A 17,621-nucleotide genomic window follows, 5' to 3' on the forward strand; every position below is an offset into this window, starting at 1 on the left:
TCCCCCCAAAAGCTAATAAACATTAAGAAAACAGCAAGGTGAGCCTCTGGGTGTTACCTCTGCCACGTGGGAGAAGCTCTGGGTGGGACACCGAGGCACTGATCGCAGCAGAAAATGCCGAGCTCTTGTTACCAGGCCAACAGGGTCCCCCTACAGAGGGGACAGGCAGAGCCCTGGTCACAGAGCCCATGCACAGGCTGGGAGGGGCTGGCACATCCTGAGGCCCCAGAGAGCTCACCCATGGGCTTGGGGGGCCTGCCCTCTGCCTGGACACAGCCAGCCCTTGCACCTGCCTGGCCCTGGAGTTCCTGGCTCCTGGCTGCGGTCGAGACTGCACCTGTCTCCCCAGCTGCGAAGAGGCGGAGCAGCTTCAGGTACATGTCCACAGCAATGGGCAGGAAGGCAGCGTCCTGAATGAGGGCATCTTCCTCACAGCAGGAGATGAGGCTGAAGGTGAGGCTACATGTCAGGTGACACAGCCTTTGGAGGAGACCTACGGTGGTCGGGCACGACCCCATGCAGTGACCTCCCGTGTGGCCGTACTGGGCCTCATCAGAGCAGCGAGGACTGACCTGCAGAAGGCGATGGGCAGGAGCCTGATGTGCTGGTCCGGGGCCAGGAGGAGGAGGATGCGCCCCAGGCCGGTAGCTGCAAGCCAAGGGGTTCGGTCAGACTGGGCGCCTCACCCTGGAGCCTCTGTCTTCAGAGGACCCCTACCCTGTGCCTGTGGGGCCCCCTGGGGTCCCTGGTCCTCCACCAAACTCTTGTTTTTTAAATGAGTATGTACTGTGTGTGTCCTGACGAACACTTAGGCTTACATGCTTTGCAAGAAGATAAACATCTGAAAGTTGCTTCTGAAGGAAAAGACTCGGGGGTCAGGGTCACACCCTGACTCTGATGGCTGGTGACTAGACAAAGGCCACCCATTTGCTATCGGCCTCAGCAGACTCCTCACCAGTGTCTGTCAACTGAAAGAGTGGCAGCCAGGACACCTTCCTCTTCTCCAGATGCCCCAGGACCTCAGCACAAACGTCCAAAGCTGCTGGGCAGCTGGCATCCTGTGGGCAGCAGAGGGAGGAGGACTCAGGCGGAACAGCTCTCCCTGGGCTGTGAGCTGTGCCCGCGTGGGGAGGAGGGACCACCCTTGTCCCAGGAGGGGGCCTTACATGGTGACAACCTACAGAGAGCATCACCCTAGGGCCTTTGACAGAGACCACAGATTGTAGGCGCCCAAATTCTGAAGTGAGACATGAAAACAAAGACCCGTGGCCGAAGGTTCCCCACTTTGGTGAGCACAGCTCCTGAAGAAACCCAGGCTCCAGAACCACCTGCTCCTGACTCAGGAACCTGCCTGGAGGCACCAGGGGACCTGCAGTGCCAGGCACCCTGGGGAGGAGGGCCCCTTAGCTGAGGAGTGACATACCCGGGGGGTCAGACGTGACGACAACAGGCCCAGCGAGGACAGGAAGAGCAGGACGAGCAGCAGCTGCAAACACAGACAGAGCCACTCGCCACACGGAGCGCCCGGCCCCAGCCCTCCCACGGCAGTCGGGCACGGCCCCATGGGTCACTGCAGAAGGAGAAACTTCCCGTCATGTTTAAACGGAGAACTCCAGTCAGCACAGTTATCACTGACTGGGTCCTTTTCATTCTCGTCTTCAGCCTGGTCTCCCAGCTGCAGGGAACTCGGGTGCCTCCGGAGTCGCCAGCCCAGCCTCACTCCCCAGCTCCCTGTCCAGCAGGTTGGCGAGACCCTGGATACACACTGCCAGGCTCCTCCCGCCTCACCCGCCCCAGGGGTGCACCCTGTTCCCTCAAAACACCAGCCCCTTCCGATAGAGACGGCCTGCAAACAACCAGGGAAGACTCTCATTTGTACTTTAAACTTTAATTTTTTACTTTAAATTATAATCACCAAAAATACTTTGGCTCACAGTTTACTTTCCAGGCAGGCGGACCCTGGCTCGGGTGGGCACCCTGGGTGCCAGGTCCAGACGGGCCCACGGCTCCCCATGGGGACGGTTCCCTTTGCTTGCCCTGTCCCCCTGCCCTGCCCCACTGACCAAGGCTGCAGAAACGGACAGCTGACTGCCCTGCCCTGGGTGGTGGTGAGGATGAGGAAAAGACAAATGAAAACTCTTCCAAATTGAAAGCGTAAGGGGTTCTTTTTAAACAATGAACTTGAGAGTCAAAGTCTTATTGAACCTTAAACTTCCAACGTTTACTTCCAAAGTAAAAGTTACTGCCAAAGTTACTTCCCAGTAACTTTTACTTAGAAATAAAGTGACAAAACCCCCAAACTTCCCATCTGTCCTTGGAAAAGCTCGGTTTGTGAGGTGAGTGCTGAGAAGCCCCTGGCCCAGCACACCCCCTGGAGAGGCGCCTGCGGGGTGGGGCGGGGGCAGGGCTGCACTTGCCTCATCCTGCAGGCCGCACAGCCTCGCCAGGCCTCGCCACAGGCTCCCCTTCCCGGCTCGTTGAACCGCAAAGTGCAGCGCGGCCGCAGAGACCCAGGCTGGGCCTGCAGCAGGCAGCATGGTGTCAGGGGACTCGGCGTCAGGGGACAGGAAGCTGGAAGAGATGTGTGTCATTACACAGGAGCCTGGGAACCGAGCCGCCACTGAACCTAAGTGGGCGAGCGGCGAGGTCCAGTCAGCAGACAGAGTCTGCAGAGCCCAGCCTGCCACGGGCTCGTCCTGGGGTCAGAACAGTCTCTGGGGTCAGCATGCCTCTGTGCCCCGAACACGAGGGGCAGCAGGGTCTGACCAGGCCCCTCGTCCCAGTGGCCTGGACTCTGGAAGGAGGTCACGGGACACCAAGGCCCAGTGGTCCAGCCTGGTCACCTCTAATGGCAGCACCGCACAGAAAGGTTCTCCAGGTGGAAAACAGGCTGGAGACAAAGAATGGAGTGGAACGCAGTGGCTTAAGAAACTTTATCTGCTCTGTAGAATTAGGTTTATGGGTGGGACTTGCTCTCTTGGTTTTCTGAGTACATTTTGAGCCCCCCGACCCTGCAGGGAGACCCGGGCACTTCGAGACAAAAACTCAAGCCTGTTGGAGGCTGGATGGGGACGCCAGCACCCCACGTCCAGCAGGGTACTGGAGACCATCCACCCACCAGTCATGGGAGGGGGCTTAACTCTAATCACTGGCCCAGCCCCAGGAACCAAATTCAGTTAGCCACTCAGGCTGGGATCAGTCTCTCCAGAATGTTCTTGAACTTCTCACTCAGACACGGTGGCTCAGGGCTGCTGCTTCCCTCTCGCAGGTCCAGTGGATTCTGGCCACAAGGCACCCTCAAGCACTCCACGGTATCCTGGAGATGACCCAGTCGGGCCCTAGAAAATACCTGAGCCTTCTCCCCAGGTCCCAGGGCCAGCACCTACCTGCCGGCAAACCGCCAGGCCTCACGCAGCCTCTGCAGCTCTCGGGGCAGTGGGCCCTGGAAGGACCTCCATTGACAGCAAAGCTCGGGCTCCAGGCGTGGCCACCACAGCTGCCAAGAGGAAAGGTCACAGGTCAACAGGTTTGGGTGGCTATTCTGTGATCACTGAGGTTCGGGCAAGAGACACCCAACCCCTCTGACCAACTCCCCTAGCCTGGCTCACACTGACCTAACACTTCATCAGGTCAAGGGCAGGACCCCATGCACCCGGTGTAAGGAAGGCTCAGTGCCCGGAGTCCAGAGGCCTTACCTGAGGAGGTGCCCTACTGCGCAAGAGCTTAGCCTGGCCCCTGACACCCTACGGACAGTTGATGTTTGAAATACGAAACAGGTCACCCACTACGTTGCAGGTAAAATGCTACCACCAGCCTGTGAAGGAGCCCAAGTCCCGGCGAGACGGAGAAGGGGGTGTGTTGTCAGGGTGCTAAAAACGCAAGGGCACCCAAAGTTCCCCCCAAGGCGGGCCAGCAGTGGCTGCGGTGGCCTCTGCCCCTTGTGCTACGACAGCAGCCGAGACGGCAGAGGCAGCGAACACGCTGCAGCGGCGGGGGTGCGGGGGGGGGTGCGGACAAAGGCAGACAGCCTGCCCCCCACTCCCTCATGGGTTTGCTGCTGCCTGAGGCCACTCGGGGCGCAGAGTCAGGGAGACCGTCCCCCGACCGCATTCTGACATGTTCTCTTCACTTCTCCCAAGTTTCTTCTCTTGAGTTACAGCAACCGGGACGAAGTTTTGGTGGGGGACAGCCCTAGGAAGACAGCTGAACCTACCAGAGCAGAGGTCAGAACCAAGGGGCACTTGGTCTGGCAGGCGGTCAGGGTCCGGTCCGCTGCCAGGGAGGGGTCTCTGCTTCGTGAGCAGGCGTGAAGGAGCCCCTGCAGGAGAGAGGTTCCGGAAGGTTAGTGGTTTGCGGGTGAGCCCGGGTCCTGAAAGACGCCTCGGCTTCCAAGCAGTGCCAGACATGAGGGCTCGGCTAAGGTGGTTTGTGCAGGCCGGGCTGGGGGAAAGGCAATTACCCTGAAGAAGTGGACGGTGATGTCATGCGTCAGGGCACCTCCGTGGGAGAAGTTTCTCTGCAAACAGCACAGGCCAGTGAAAGAGGAGCCACTTGCAGGAGGAAAGCCTCTGGCAGGCGGCCCCCGCCTGCCCACACCCTGTCCCAGACCCTCCCACCTGCTCACTGCCTCTCCCATAGCGGCTCCAGCAGCCAGGGCGCCCAGCCCACCAACAATGGTGCTAAGGTGGGAGTTCCGGGCACCTGGGGAGGCAGGAGAGGGGCACTGTGTGACTAAACGGAACCTCAGCTCAATCTCTAGTCACATCTGTGCTTTTCTGAAAGTTAGAGAACACCCCTCAGGTGTGCAGAGGGCACACTTACTTATCACCTTACCCTGCCTGGTAAGATCAAAATGGAAGGAAACAGAGCCACCTGGTGGGTGACAGTGTGGTCACAGCATCACCCAGAGTCAGCATGGGAAAGAGAAGTGCCTCATGAGCAAACGGTCTGCACCCTTCACAGGCCCCACCTACAGCGGCCACGGACGGCTCTGCGGAGGCAGCTGCACACCCCGGTGTGCGGGACCCGCCCTGAGGCAAGAGGCTCAGCGACTGTAGATGCTCTCGTGAGTCCAAGCACCTACCAGCTCAGAGTTGACCAACTGGAAGAACTCGGCAAAGTCGGGGGTGGCCAGCGGCTCTGTCTGGGGACTGCCAGTGAGGATGGACGCAGGGAGGCCGAGGAGGATCCTTGGAGAGGAGGCAGCACGTCAAGGGTGGAGGCCAGCCTGACGCCGCTTCTCCAGAACTCAGACCCCGGGGCTGCAGGGACCCCCCAGCTTGCCTTCAAGACCAGAGTATGTTGGTCTGCCCCTTGGTTCTGACCTCTGCTCTGGTAGGCTCAGCTGTCTTCCTAGGGCTGTCTCCCACCAAAACTTCGTCCCGGTGGGGCAGCGCAAGCACCAGGGCCCCACAGCAGACTCTCCCACTAGGGGCCCAGGGCACGGCCTCAGCACCACTCTGCCCCTGGGAGACCCAGCACCCCGATGGATGGGAACACTGCCATGGCGAGCTCTGCACACACATGGCCTTCCTTCCTGTGACCTGCGTGCTTTCCAGCGACGTAGAGGGACCCTGCACCTGGGCGGGAAGCCTTTGCTCCCAACGGCTTCTCACCCCTCAGGCCCTGCTCTCCATGGGACCCCAGGGAGAGGATGTCAGCACAGGACAGGACCAGGGGGCACAGAAACGAGTGACAGACTCTGGAGCTGTTACCGTTTGCACAGGAGCAGCTCCCGCTGTCTCCGAAGGCGGGAGGCCAGGTCCTGCCCGCCAGCCAGAGCCTGGAGCCGGCTGCGGAACACCTGGAAGAGGAAGTGTCCCCGAGAGGCAGCAGGGCCGTGGGGCACTGCCGGGCCCTGTTCCAGGTCAGCAGCCATCTCCTGGAAAAAAACTAGGCTGAGACCTCCTGCACTTTCACCTCCAGTTCCAGGTGCTTCTCTGTCCCCAAATGCAAAGGCAGGAAGCCCCTGGAGCTTCCTGTCTGTCCCAGTCAGGAGCTTCCTGTCTGTCCCAGTCAGGAGCCTGACATGGGCATGGGAGCGACATCTCCACAGGGGCTTGGAGAGTAAGTGGGACGTGACTTTTACTTGAAATTAGAAAGTCACAGAATTTCTTCAAAAATAAGAATAGTAAAAAAAATTAAAATCAAGAACAGCACAAAGAACGCCTTTACCTAGACTCACCCACAGCTGGCACCAGCGCCTGCGGGCACGTGCACGTCCCCCCTGGCATGCTCAGGTGCTGGCCCTTGCCTGCCGTCACAGGTGCCCTGGCGGCGCCTGCCCTCCCTCTCCCTGGTCACGCCTCCTTCCACATCCAGCACGAAAGATGTGGAGGACAAGAGGTCAAGACGAGGGATCAGGGCACTGGGGTCTCTCTCGTGGGACTTTCACTCACTTGTAAGCAACCCCCCCCAGTGCTCCCAGCCACAGCCTCTTTCGTTCCCCTCCATCCCCACACGCCCCACACCTCGGCACTCTGACAGACAGCAGGGAGACAGGCTGCCAGGGGGCACGAAACCCACACACAGAACCCACAAAACGAGGCTGCTGTGCATTTCCAAAGGCAGGCGCCCCACGCCTACGTGGACATGGGGGCTGTGGGGCTCTCCAGGGGCCCCGCCCGGGAGAAGGAGCCCTGCTGCTGGGGACCCTGTGACTCTCTGTGTGGAGCCACACGCATCACTTCTCAGAGACTGAGACCCAAAGGGAGCAGTCACATGACGAGAAAAGTCACGGGGCAGCAACATTTCACTACCGAAGTTGGTATTTTCTCAATCCTGTTTTCAGAAATGTCCCGAAGCTTGGGGGCAAGGGCAGCACCACAGCCTGGCTCCTGGGCCTCTACGATGGCCACTGGGCACACTCACAGAGGCCCTGGAGTTCGGGGCCGGGGCCACAGCATGTGTGGGGGTTCCCGTTCCGCTCAGCTGCTGTAGGACCCGCTATGGTACTCACACTAAATACTTTAATAACAGGCAGCTCTCATGCAGTGAACACACTGGGTTTTGCATCTTCCAACTCACCTGCAGTCTTGAAAAAATATCCCGATTTCCTGTGTAGCTGCCAAAAACCAAGTCAGAATTTTCTGAGTGGTTGTAACTCCTTGAACTGAAACAAAACAACAGCGAAAGCCTCCTGAGCATCTCCTAACCTGGACCCCTGCTTCTCCTGCCTCCAGAGAGGGGAGTGGTAGCAGTACCTGACCAACAACAAAACCGCCTACCACAAAACACCAGCAACACGTAAAACAGCTATGTTCCACGATCCATGGGGACTTATCCCAAGAATGCAAGGTCGGTCCAACATCCAGAAATCAACGAATACAACGCATATCGACAGAACAGCCAAAACTGTCTGATGATCTCACCAGACAGAACTCAGTGCCCTTTCCGTGATTAAACACCCTGAGCCAGCTGGGAGAAGGGACCCTACCCATCTGGACTAAGGACATTGGTGAAGAACACACAGCTGACATTGCACAGTGGTAAAAACCGGACACTTTCCTCCTGAGATCAAGAGCAAGACAAAGATGTCCCCTCTCACCGCTGCCATTTGACAGTGGACATTCTAGCCAGGACGATTCACCCAGATGCAAAGGCCAACTCTAGTCACAAGAATCCAAAAGAATCCACAAGAACAGCAAATAAAAGAGTTTGTGAAGTTGCAGAATAGAAAATGTATATGTAGAAAAATGAGTTGTATTTCTGTGCACTAGCAAAGAATATTAAAAAATGAAATAAACCCCTGGCTGGCGAGGACTGAGCACCAGCCTGCGAACCAAAGAGTCACCAGTTCGATTCCCAGTCAGGGCACACGTCTGGGTTGCAGGCTGGGTCCCCAGTTGGGGACACGCAAGAGGCAACTGCACATTGACGTTTCTCTCCCTCTTTCTCCCTCCCCTCTCTCTAAAAAGAAATAAAATCTTTTAGAAAGTTGGACAACTCACATTCCCCAACTGAAAACATAGTCCCCAACCAGAGCAACCAGACAGGATGACAGGACACATGTGTAGACGGGCAGAGTGGAGCCTCTCACACTTGTCTCGCTGGTTGTCGGCAAAGGCACCAAGACCTCTGCACGAGGGAGAGACAGTCTCCCGTACAACTGGGAGCTGGATGCCCACGTGCGGCATAAAGCTCCCTGACATATACCACATACAAAAACGAACTCAACGATGAAAGGCCTGAATATAAGAACTGAAACCAAGAGTAAATGAACCGTGCACCTACGGCACGGGAGGAAACACGGCAGCTCATGTTCCTGGCTCAGGACCTGGTGTCCAGAGATCATAGGGGACTCTGAACACCCAGTACAACAACCAACCCAGTTCTAAAATGGGCAAAGGATCTGAACAGACATTTCTCCAAAGAAGATACACAAACAGTTAACAAACACATGAAAAGATGTTAGAGTATCACTAAGCCATCAAGGAGAAGAAACTAAAGCCACCGTGAAACTGCACACCCAGTAGACAAACACCATCAGAAAGGCAGGTCACGACGGTGTTGGTGACAAGGCATAGAAACCAGAACGCCTGCCCCACCGGTGGGAGCGTGAAGTGGCGGAAGTCTGGAAGACAGCCTGGCAGTTCCTCAAAAGGGCAAACCCAGAGTATGACCCAGGAATTCCATTCCAGTACATGCCCAAGAAAAACGAAGCACAGGGTCCCCCGAGACCCGCACACGTGTCCCGGCAGCATCGCTCACCAAAGCCATGCAGTGAAAACCCAATGTCTGTCAACGGATGGTGGGTGAACGGAAGGTGGCCCACCTTCCCATGGGAAGTTCGGACAGACGCCACGGCACGAGAACCCTGAAAACACTATCCCGAGTGAGCGGACAGAGGCCACGAACTGCAATTTCACTTATACAATAACTGTCCAGACCGACAAATCCAGGCAGCAAGTAGGCATACACCTCCCGAGCTGACCTCCAGAGCCCACGGGAAAGCTGGAGCCAAGCGGGCTGTGCCCGGCGCCACACGCTGGTCGGAGCCCGCCTACAGTGCCCAAAGGGTGTGAAGAGCCAGGCCACGTGCGGACAGACCCTGATGGAGGATGGAGGGGCAGCGGGGGGGAAAAAGGGCACCGTCCTGCGTTGTGTCATCACAGGGCTCCTTCCCTGCGGTTGCAGTACCGGGGTGCGTCACCCAAAACCTGGGGCTGGCACTCATGACCTCCCCCCTCCACCGCAGCCGTGTGGTGGAGACACGCCCCACACAGCCTGGACGACACAGGGCATCCCCGCAGGCCCTTGCCGCCTGCACCTCGGGTGGGGACCCACAGAGCACTTGTCCCCCATCCACACTCACAGACCCTGAGCTCCAGGTGACAAGGCAGGGACACGGTTGTTGCCACTGGCAAGTGCACACAGAGGAGAACGGCTCAGGAAGGCCCCTTCACTTTGAATAGACGCAGACTCGCCAGCGAAACGTAAGTTAAGTTGTGCTTTGGGCAACACAGACTGGGCTGAGGGGAATGAAAAGAACTACCAGAGTCGAAAGTGAGCCCTGACTGGTGGGGCTCAGTGGATTGAGCGTGGGCCTGCGAACCAGAGGATCGAGGTTCGATTCCCAGTCAGGGCACAGACCTGGGCTGCAGGCCAGGTCCCTGGGCGGGAGGTATGAGAAAGACAACCACACAGTAAGGTTTCTCTCGCATGTCAAAGCTTCTCTCCCTCTTACCCTTTCTTCCACCCTCTCTAAAAATGAGTAATTAAATCTTTAACAAGATGCTTTTTGGCATCAACACTCCTAACCTTTGGCAGAAGTCCATCATCCCACTGAGGAGGACGGTGCATGCTGTCTCCAGGTCTCCATCGCAGCCCCCTGCAGCGGAGGGCATCGGCAGGTAGTGCTCACGGATGGCCCACTGGTGGAAGTCCCACCTGCGCAGCAAACCCCAGGCCTGTGCTGAGAGTGACTCCACAGCTCCATCGAGGGGGGTGGGACCAGAGGTCTGGGGCTGCAGGGAACCCCTCAGGGGCCACCCACACCTGCTGGGTTGGGGGCAGAGGCTGGGAAGTGCTCCCAGGGTGCCTTGAGCTGCCCCAGGTCTGCAGTACAGGGGTCGGGACGTGGACAGCTGCCCCCCGGAAGGTCTGAGGACAAACTGCAAACTCAGCACAGGGTCACCGACACTGCCATCTGTGAAGGAGCCAAACCCAAATGGGATACTCCCACTCGGCCTTCCCCACCTCAGACAGGCACAGACCATCTGAGGGTTTCTCATAATTAAAACAGAAAAAGAGGGAGGGGCCACTGGAAGGTCCAAGTTCCAAGTTCCATCCAGATACTGATGCCCCAAGAGTGGGGAAGGCGGCACTGCGTGTGAGTGGGGAGGGACTCTGACCTCACAGGGCACAGGGGCAGGTCGGACTGAGGCGGACCCGTGCCCACCCTGACCTCTGCACCCCCCGACCCACGGGCCTATAAGCACCCAACCTGCACGCCCAGAACAGCACGCCACTGGAACCTCCCGACAGTCTCGGTAACAGGCCCTCAGACTTTGGCCTGCCCCTTGAGGCCCGCGTTTCCTGAGGCCTCCTCCACGGCTGTGTGTGCCCTTCCCATGGGAGAGGTGGAGGCAGAGTCACACCGCTAGTGACTCCTGTCCCGCCTGGGGAGTGTGCTGGCTGCTGCCGCTGCCCCTTCTCCAGCACTTGCCCTCACAGCCCTGCCTGGTGGCTACCACGGAGCACAGCCCCTCTACTCCACTGTCTACCTGCTCGTCCTCAGGCCCACACAGGTGCCAGCAGTGTGGCTAGTTGGCTAGTGACCAGAGGAGCCGGGGGTCGAGGTGCCACGTGGGCAGCTGTGTCACTCACAACGCATTCCCCAGCTGCTAGAACACCTTAAAAGTCATCTAGCAAACAAGAGCTCAGTTTCTCTTGAATAAAGAAATGAAATTGTGCTCACAGGTAATGTGTTACACTGAACATTAAATTAAGGATACAGCCCTGGCTGGTGTGGCTCAGGGGATTGAAGGCCAGCCTGTGAACCAAAGGGTCGCCAGTTCGATTCCCAGTCAGGACACATGCCTGGGTTATGGGGCCAGGTTGGGCCCCAGGGAGGGGGCGCACAAGAGGCAACCCCAGATTGATGTTCCTCTCCCTGTTTCTTTCTCTTCCCCCCTCTCTAAAAATAAATATTAAAAAATAAAATCAAAAGTAAATTAAAGATATAACAAGGAAACTCAGACTTTCAGACCATGTGGAAAACTGTGTAACATTTTAAGAACCCTTTAAACACTTACCTTTCTGTATCTGAAAGAGAATCCACTTCAGGGCGAATTTCCAGCTCCAGCTGCACCCAGTCTCTGTACGTTAACTGAGGGAAGGACCAGCTGTGTGTCACCCCAAGGATGGAGCCCAGAGCACAGACAGCCCCACATCACCCCACAGCCCCCAGGCCAACCTCGCTCCCCCCTCCACTGCTGGACCACGCGGGCAGCCCCAGGCCCTGAGGAAGAACACGCCCACTGCTCACTTGGACTCGGGCGTGAAGCTACTGAAATGGGGAAGCGCCACTGTTGTCTTTGTGGTGACGCATCACTGGGGCACTCTCGCACGTGCCCCGCATGGGGAGCACTCCCCCAACCGTGGCGTATGGGAGACAGGCTAACCGACTGGGCCACTCAGCCAGGGCACAAGCGGCACTTCTGAGTTCAGCCCTCCAGCACGCTGCTGGTCTTGCTGAGGCACCTGCAGACCTCTCGGGTTCCTGGGCACAGCACCGGGAAAGCGTGACTTTCTCGTTTCCGGGAGGGAGTTGGACGAGTAACTAGAGAGTGACCCTGCCAGAACAGCACGCTGCGAACACTCACAGTAGCCTATTTCTGGTTTCCAAGTTCTTGGAGCACCTATCCACCAGGACTAATTCAGAACCTAACGCTGCTTGTAAGAAAACACGTCACAGAGACGCACATGCAGCACGTTCCATCGGTGAGGGCCAGACCCAGCAGCACGTGCTCGGGGCTCCGGGAGACAGAGCCAGGACAGGCCACAATGACACAGGGCGGGGCGGCCACCCTGAGGTACTGGGGAGGCTCCTGCTTGGCCTACTCTGGTGTAAAGGACAGAGTTAACAACAAAGAGTTTTAAAAATAAAGCAACTGGAAAACATGTTTGTTTTTAAAGACCAAAACAAACAGGCAAGCATCCAAGAAAGAAATGACAAGCTATGAAAATGAAGCCAAGGAGCAGAGGAGCTCACAGGCTGGAGTGGCTGAGGCTCTGGGAATGGGGCTTGGAGAGGCCTGGGCCCAAATCAAAGCCTGGCAGGTGTTTAAAATACACTTTTATCCACTCTTAAAAATCTCTGTGCCCTGGCTGGTGTGGCTCAGTGGACTGAGCACTGGCCTGTGAACCAAAGGGTCGCTGGTTCGATTCTTAGTCAGGGCACATGCCTTGGTTGCGAGCCAGGTCCCCAGTTGGGGATGTGCTAGAGGCAACCACACATTGTTTCTCTCCCTCTCTTTCTCTCTCCCTCCCCTCTCTCTAAAGACAAATACATAATATATTTAAAAATAATTTACAAAAAAAATCTCTGCAAAATGTTACTGTTGGGTGGAACTGACCACCTGTCTGTCTGGTTTCTTATGCCTTCGTGTGGGTCTGCAACGATCGATCCCAATGATCCCAATAAGTTTCCATCAAAGCCGGGTCCATGATGCCTGCGCGCCCACCTGCCCGCCCACCATGTCCTCAGATCCCAGATCTGAGTTAGGGCGACGTGAGAAGCGAGGGAAAGGTCAGTGGGACCTACACGAAACTCCTCCTCCTTCAACAGGTCCTGGAAGGCCCTGTGTCTCCACAGACAGAGGGCAGCGCGCTGCCAGTCGACTGGGAGCAGGCACCAGGGCAGGCCGGCTGCGTCCTCCACAGAGACAGGCCCTCGGGCTTCTGAGAACAGTCTGAGCACCACAAACTGAAACTGAAGAGAGACAGTGATGTGTCTACGAAGAGGTTCTGAACACGTGCTGAATGGCTGGTCTGACACCCTCCACAGAGTGACGGCGTCCTCCCTGCCGTGGTCACACTGGCACCCCCACTAGACAGTGGCACTGGGTGAGCACAGCCGCTCAGGGATGAGTTCACGTGTGCCCTTCGTACCCTAGGAGGGCAGCTGTTCCCCGTGTTTCTCGAATGCAGGCTGGACCACACGGGGACGGGACTGGACAGTGGGACTGAGGACTTCACTGTCAGGGCCACCCCTGCTCTGCACTCCACGCTTGACATCCTGGCCCCTGGGACTGAGCTCCTCCACCCCAGCAACGGGCCCTGCGGTCCCCAGTGCCGATCCAACTGTCAGGCCCAGGAGGCGGGGCTTGGAAAGCTTCTCAGCGGACCCTGACGCAGGTTTGCACCTCACCAGGGGCTTCCTTAAATCTCTTCCGAAGAAGCAGCAACACCCCCTGCCTGGCCGATGTTTAAGGTTTCTGACGTGCTTTAAATTTCTAAGTAAGCATATCAAGCACTCACAGGAGAGAACTCTAGAGGAAATATTAAAAACTTTGAATGGGCAGATATTTGATGAATATTTTACCTTTTAGTTTACCTAGTTTATAAATATCAGTCTGTTTCTTTTAAAAAAACAGAGGAATGTCTGCAGTCACCCCCACCCCCCACTGAAACTCAGGACAGGAGGCACGGCAGTGTCCAGCCCAAGGAGACAGCCTGTGAGCTGGGGGGCACATGCCTCAGGCTTCTGCATGAAAACTGGAAGCTCGGGCGAGCGGAAGGGGAGACCCACCTTTTTGATCAGGCCCGGGGACAAGCAGCTATACCAAGCATCACGTGATTGGGAAGAAAACTTACACAGAGCGTAAGAAATTGCCGCCGTACAAAATCTGCAAATTGAAAACAGAAGTTGGACACAGAAATAGGAACCATGAGATAGGGGGAGTGAGGCCAGAGTGTGAGTCTTGCAGAGTGAACCCAGTGCCTCCCGGACCAGAGGGCCTAAGCGCCTGCCCTCGGCCTCAGCCCCAGAGACTCAGAGGAGAGAGGACCAGAGCAGCCTTACCCTGGGCCCAGAGAAAGTCAGGGAGGTGGCAAGAAAGAAAGTGGGGCCCGGGCACCAGACTCCCAGTAGGGACTGTTCAACGCTGCCAAGAACCCACGAGGCAGACAGGGTGCTGGGCCATCTGCCTCCTGGGATGGACATCCAGTGGGCAGTGGCCCAACACAGACTTTACTGGGAATGTCTCTCCTGCCCCTATATTCCTCATGACTTTCCCAGCCAACAGCTCCCACTTTAGACCCCGTCAGAGGACAGCCCTGCCCTCCCCAGGCAGCCGCTCTCACCCCTAGCCGCCCACCTGTGCCCCCACACCTGCCACCCTGCACGCTTCACTGTCCACTTAGCAGGGGCCCCTGCTCAGAAGGGCAGGGACGGGCTCCACCCCAGGGCCTGGTGCAGGGGCACATGAAGGGACGGACTTATAGAAGGAGGGGTCCCAAAGCCCTTTGGGATGAGTTTGCCCCTGGACGGGGCCGTTTCACAGGCAGGGACTCACCCTAGAGAGGCAGCTGCAATGGCTGCTCCGCACGGGGAGCCAGGGACCCAACCAGAGGCCGTGACCCCGAGACAAAACGGAGCCCCTCTCCCTGGCCCAAAGGGCACTGAGGGACACTCAGGGGCACTGCGGGCCATGCCGACACCTCACCTGCGGGCCAGTGCACTGCAGTACGTGACCCCGTTTCCATGAACAAGGAAACCAGCATTCTCCCACAAACACCCACACACGAGATCCTGGAAGGGTGCTCACCAACGTTAACCAGGGGCCACCTGTGGGGCACACCCGTCACTTCTGTCGACAGAGGAAACACGTGACCGAGGGGCCGGCAGGAACTCACTTGAGGCAGAAGAGCAAGGACTCCTTGGACCCGCACGTCAGGAGGCTGTCGAAGAACTCGGGGACGGAGAGGCCCCTGGCAGGGGCAGGAGGGCCCACGTGGACCTCCGGGAGCGCAGACTGGGACTTGCCGAGGTGGGCAGCCAGGGCGGCCAGCCCCAGCACGTGCGAGGCCCGCAGGCCTGGGCCCTGCAGCAGGAGAGAAACTGGCTCTGCAGGAGGAAGGCGCAGAGCCCACTCCTGGCTGGAGGGGGGCAGCAGCCCTACCTGGTGACGGAGAAGCTGGCAGAGCCTGGAGAGCACAGCAGGAAGAAGCGTGCGTCCACAGGTGGCCGTCACAAAGTGGGCAGCCCAGGAGCCCTGCCTTTGGAGACAACGGCCAGTCCCCGTCACTCACAGCCCCCCCAGAGCCAGAGGACGACCATGGGGGCACAGGAGGCTTCAGTGAGCACCAGACTGCTCCCCAAACAGCAGGCTCCCCTCTGCCATAGCCCCCCTGGATGGGAGCCCACCCGGAGCACCGGGCTGCCCAGGGCAGCTCTCCCTGCCCAGACTACCTGTCCGGGGGGGCAAAGCTGGAGGCCGCCATCACGCTCTGGCAGAAAGACGCCAGCAGGAGATCCACAACCTGGGAGGGGGGGATGGTGCTGAGGGCCTCGCACCCCAGAGGGGACATGCATGAGCTGGGCACTGTCTTATGTGCACAGCCAACAGCTGCGTGCGGGCAAGCCCCTCCGAAGCTGCCTGGGACAAAAAGCTCGGCTCCCAAGCCCTGGGCATGTGACGAGCTGTGTGTCACCATGCAGCCTGCAGCTGGGAAATTTCACATCAGAGCACGGCCAGACAGTAAGCATTTCAGGCTTTGGGCCGGCCAACAGACTGGTTCAAACGGCCTGGTTCGCTACATGCTCGTCACACACGCAGGGGGGCCGGCCAACCCTGGGACACAGTCCCCTGACCGTGGGCTCCAGGCACACACTTTATGTAGCAGAACAGATGAGAAGAACAGGGCTTCCAGTTCCTCAGCACAAGCCAGCAGGTGAGGCGGCTGTGCTCTCAGGCACCTCATTCGCACCTGCTGTTCCCGCTGCTCTAGTCTGGGAGCGAGGATGCTGAGCTGGATCTTTGAGACCTCGGGGCTGCTGCCGTCCTCGCAGAGGCCCAGGGCAGAGCTCAGCCTTTCAGCAACCACTGCAACCTGAGCGGAGAGAGCTGCACCCGAGGAGCCCAGTCAGGTGAGCAGGGCTGCAGGGAGGAGGTGCCCACAGGGGCCCATGGGGACGCAGACACCTCCCACCACCAGCCTGACTACACCCCAGGGCCCCACTGCAGGGCGCAGTGACGAGGCCTCGGGGGGCAAGTGTCAGTGCAGAGGGGCAGTAGCCGTCCACACCGGTCCTGCACATGTGAGGGCTGATGCAGTCTGTCACCATCACACACCTCCCTACTCATTTAAACCCTTCATCTGAACCCCACACCAACTCTCCCCAAAACTGTGCTGTCTGCTGGAGGCCAACAGCAAAGAGGTCCTGGAGGGTGGGCAGGGCAACCACGCTGCGTGCAAATGGAAGGCCTGCACCTGTGGAAACAAGGCTGACCTGGCTTCTCAGACACCCTGCTGGAGCTCTGGGGTCCCACCAGGCCCCAGGGTCCCCAGACGCCACATTCTACAGAAGCACAGCTCTGAAAGGTCAAGCCTCTCTTCCCCCCATCCCAGCGAAGGCTCTGCAGGCAGACACCCAGCAAGTGGGGATACTAAGGTATTTTGTTAGCACGTCCTCCACGAGCTCTTAGGGATGTTTGTTCTTGGCTGGAATAAAATGACTTCATAAGACGTAAAATGTCACAGTTCCTTGGTAAACACACACACAGCTTGTCACTTCAGATTCTGCATTTCCCATCGCTGATGTCTGAGCACACTGGGACTCCACACTCTGTCTCCTGGACTGTGCGCCCCTCAGCGCTGAGCGCTCCGTGCCCTGCGGCACAGAAGCACCCGGGCTTACCCAGCAGCAGGTGGAGGCCTGTGTCCGGGTTACAGCCACATGGGTGTTGTTAGCAGAGAAAGCACCCCCCCACCGGAGTACCGCCCAGCTTCCCCTTCACCACCTGGCCTGGGGGATGCTGAACGGCAGAACAGTCACCTTCTGCCAAGGGCGTGTGACAGCTGGAGACCAGTCGCCCCCCTTGTCTGAAGGGGACCACACCCAACACCTGCCAGTACCGTGGTCAGGCCTCACTGCCAAACAATGAATGCCCAGAGTAGCAGCCACTACCACCACAAGGAGATGACCAGCCCCTACGCCCCGCCCCAGCCCACCCTCACCGTCGTGCTGGGTAGGGTCAGCCATGGCAGCCCTGAGCTCTCCGAGTGCGGCTGTGAGTGGTGCCAGGGAGTCCTCTGTGCAGCCGGGGTCCGTCTCCATTCCCAGGGCCACACCTGAGAGATTGGGGGGGGGGGGCATCAACAACAGGCTGGACAGGACACACAGAGCTGACTGCAGACCTCCTTGCGTCCGTGACCTCCTTCTCTGTCTATAAGCAAGGAGAGGAGACCATCCCGAGGCTGGACGCTGTCACATCGACAACCAAAACGTGTAAGAACAAGTTTAAGAACAAGCACGGTGCACCCACCCCATTGCCGCAAGCAAGGAAAGCAAGTGCCTGTGGATGCAGAGGAGAAACGCAGTGAGCGAGGCCCAGCTGGAAACAGAAGCATGGGTGATGGGTTAGTCCTTAGCTCTCAGATGTTTAAGTATCGCC

General features: G+C 58.1%; 1 protein-coding gene across 1 annotated transcript in view; it reads right to left on the bottom strand.

Annotated features, from left to right (window-relative positions):
* Positions 1-17,621, bottom strand: part of FANCA (FA complementation group A) — a 34,889-nt gene that overhangs the window by 1,407 nt on the left and 15,861 nt on the right. Inside the window, exons 22-42 of the mRNA XM_037066452.1 lie at positions 17,185-17,298; positions 15,934-16,070; positions 15,416-15,486; positions 15,126-15,222; positions 14,860-15,047; positions 13,754-13,850; positions 12,767-12,934; positions 11,256-11,329; positions 9,760-9,888; positions 7,027-7,111; positions 5,715-5,881; positions 5,084-5,189; positions 4,460-4,516; positions 4,214-4,318; positions 3,387-3,496; positions 2,418-2,571; positions 1,424-1,486; positions 956-1,058; positions 573-648; positions 294-447; positions 58-150 (exon numbers count right to left, since the gene is read on the bottom strand). Of these exons, the coding sequence (XP_036922347.1) occupies positions 58-150; positions 294-447; positions 573-648; positions 956-1,058; positions 1,424-1,486; positions 2,418-2,571; positions 3,387-3,496; positions 4,214-4,318; positions 4,460-4,516; positions 5,084-5,189; positions 5,715-5,881; positions 7,027-7,111; positions 9,760-9,888; positions 11,256-11,329; positions 12,767-12,934; positions 13,754-13,850; positions 14,860-15,047; positions 15,126-15,222; positions 15,416-15,486; positions 15,934-16,070; positions 17,185-17,298 (2,348 nt within the window). The remainder of the gene's footprint in view (positions 1-57; positions 151-293; positions 448-572; positions 649-955; positions 1,059-1,423; positions 1,487-2,417; positions 2,572-3,386; positions 3,497-4,213; positions 4,319-4,459; positions 4,517-5,083; positions 5,190-5,714; positions 5,882-7,026; positions 7,112-9,759; positions 9,889-11,255; positions 11,330-12,766; positions 12,935-13,753; positions 13,851-14,859; positions 15,048-15,125; positions 15,223-15,415; positions 15,487-15,933; positions 16,071-17,184; positions 17,299-17,621) is intronic.

Source organism: Sturnira hondurensis, unplaced genomic scaffold (genome assembly GCF_014824575.4).
Source record: "Sturnira hondurensis isolate 20B ecotype Veracruz unplaced genomic scaffold, ASM1482457v3 Scaffold0016617, whole genome shotgun sequence".
In the NCBI taxonomy this organism is placed as follows: domain Eukaryota; kingdom Metazoa; phylum Chordata; class Mammalia; order Chiroptera; family Phyllostomidae; genus Sturnira; species Sturnira hondurensis.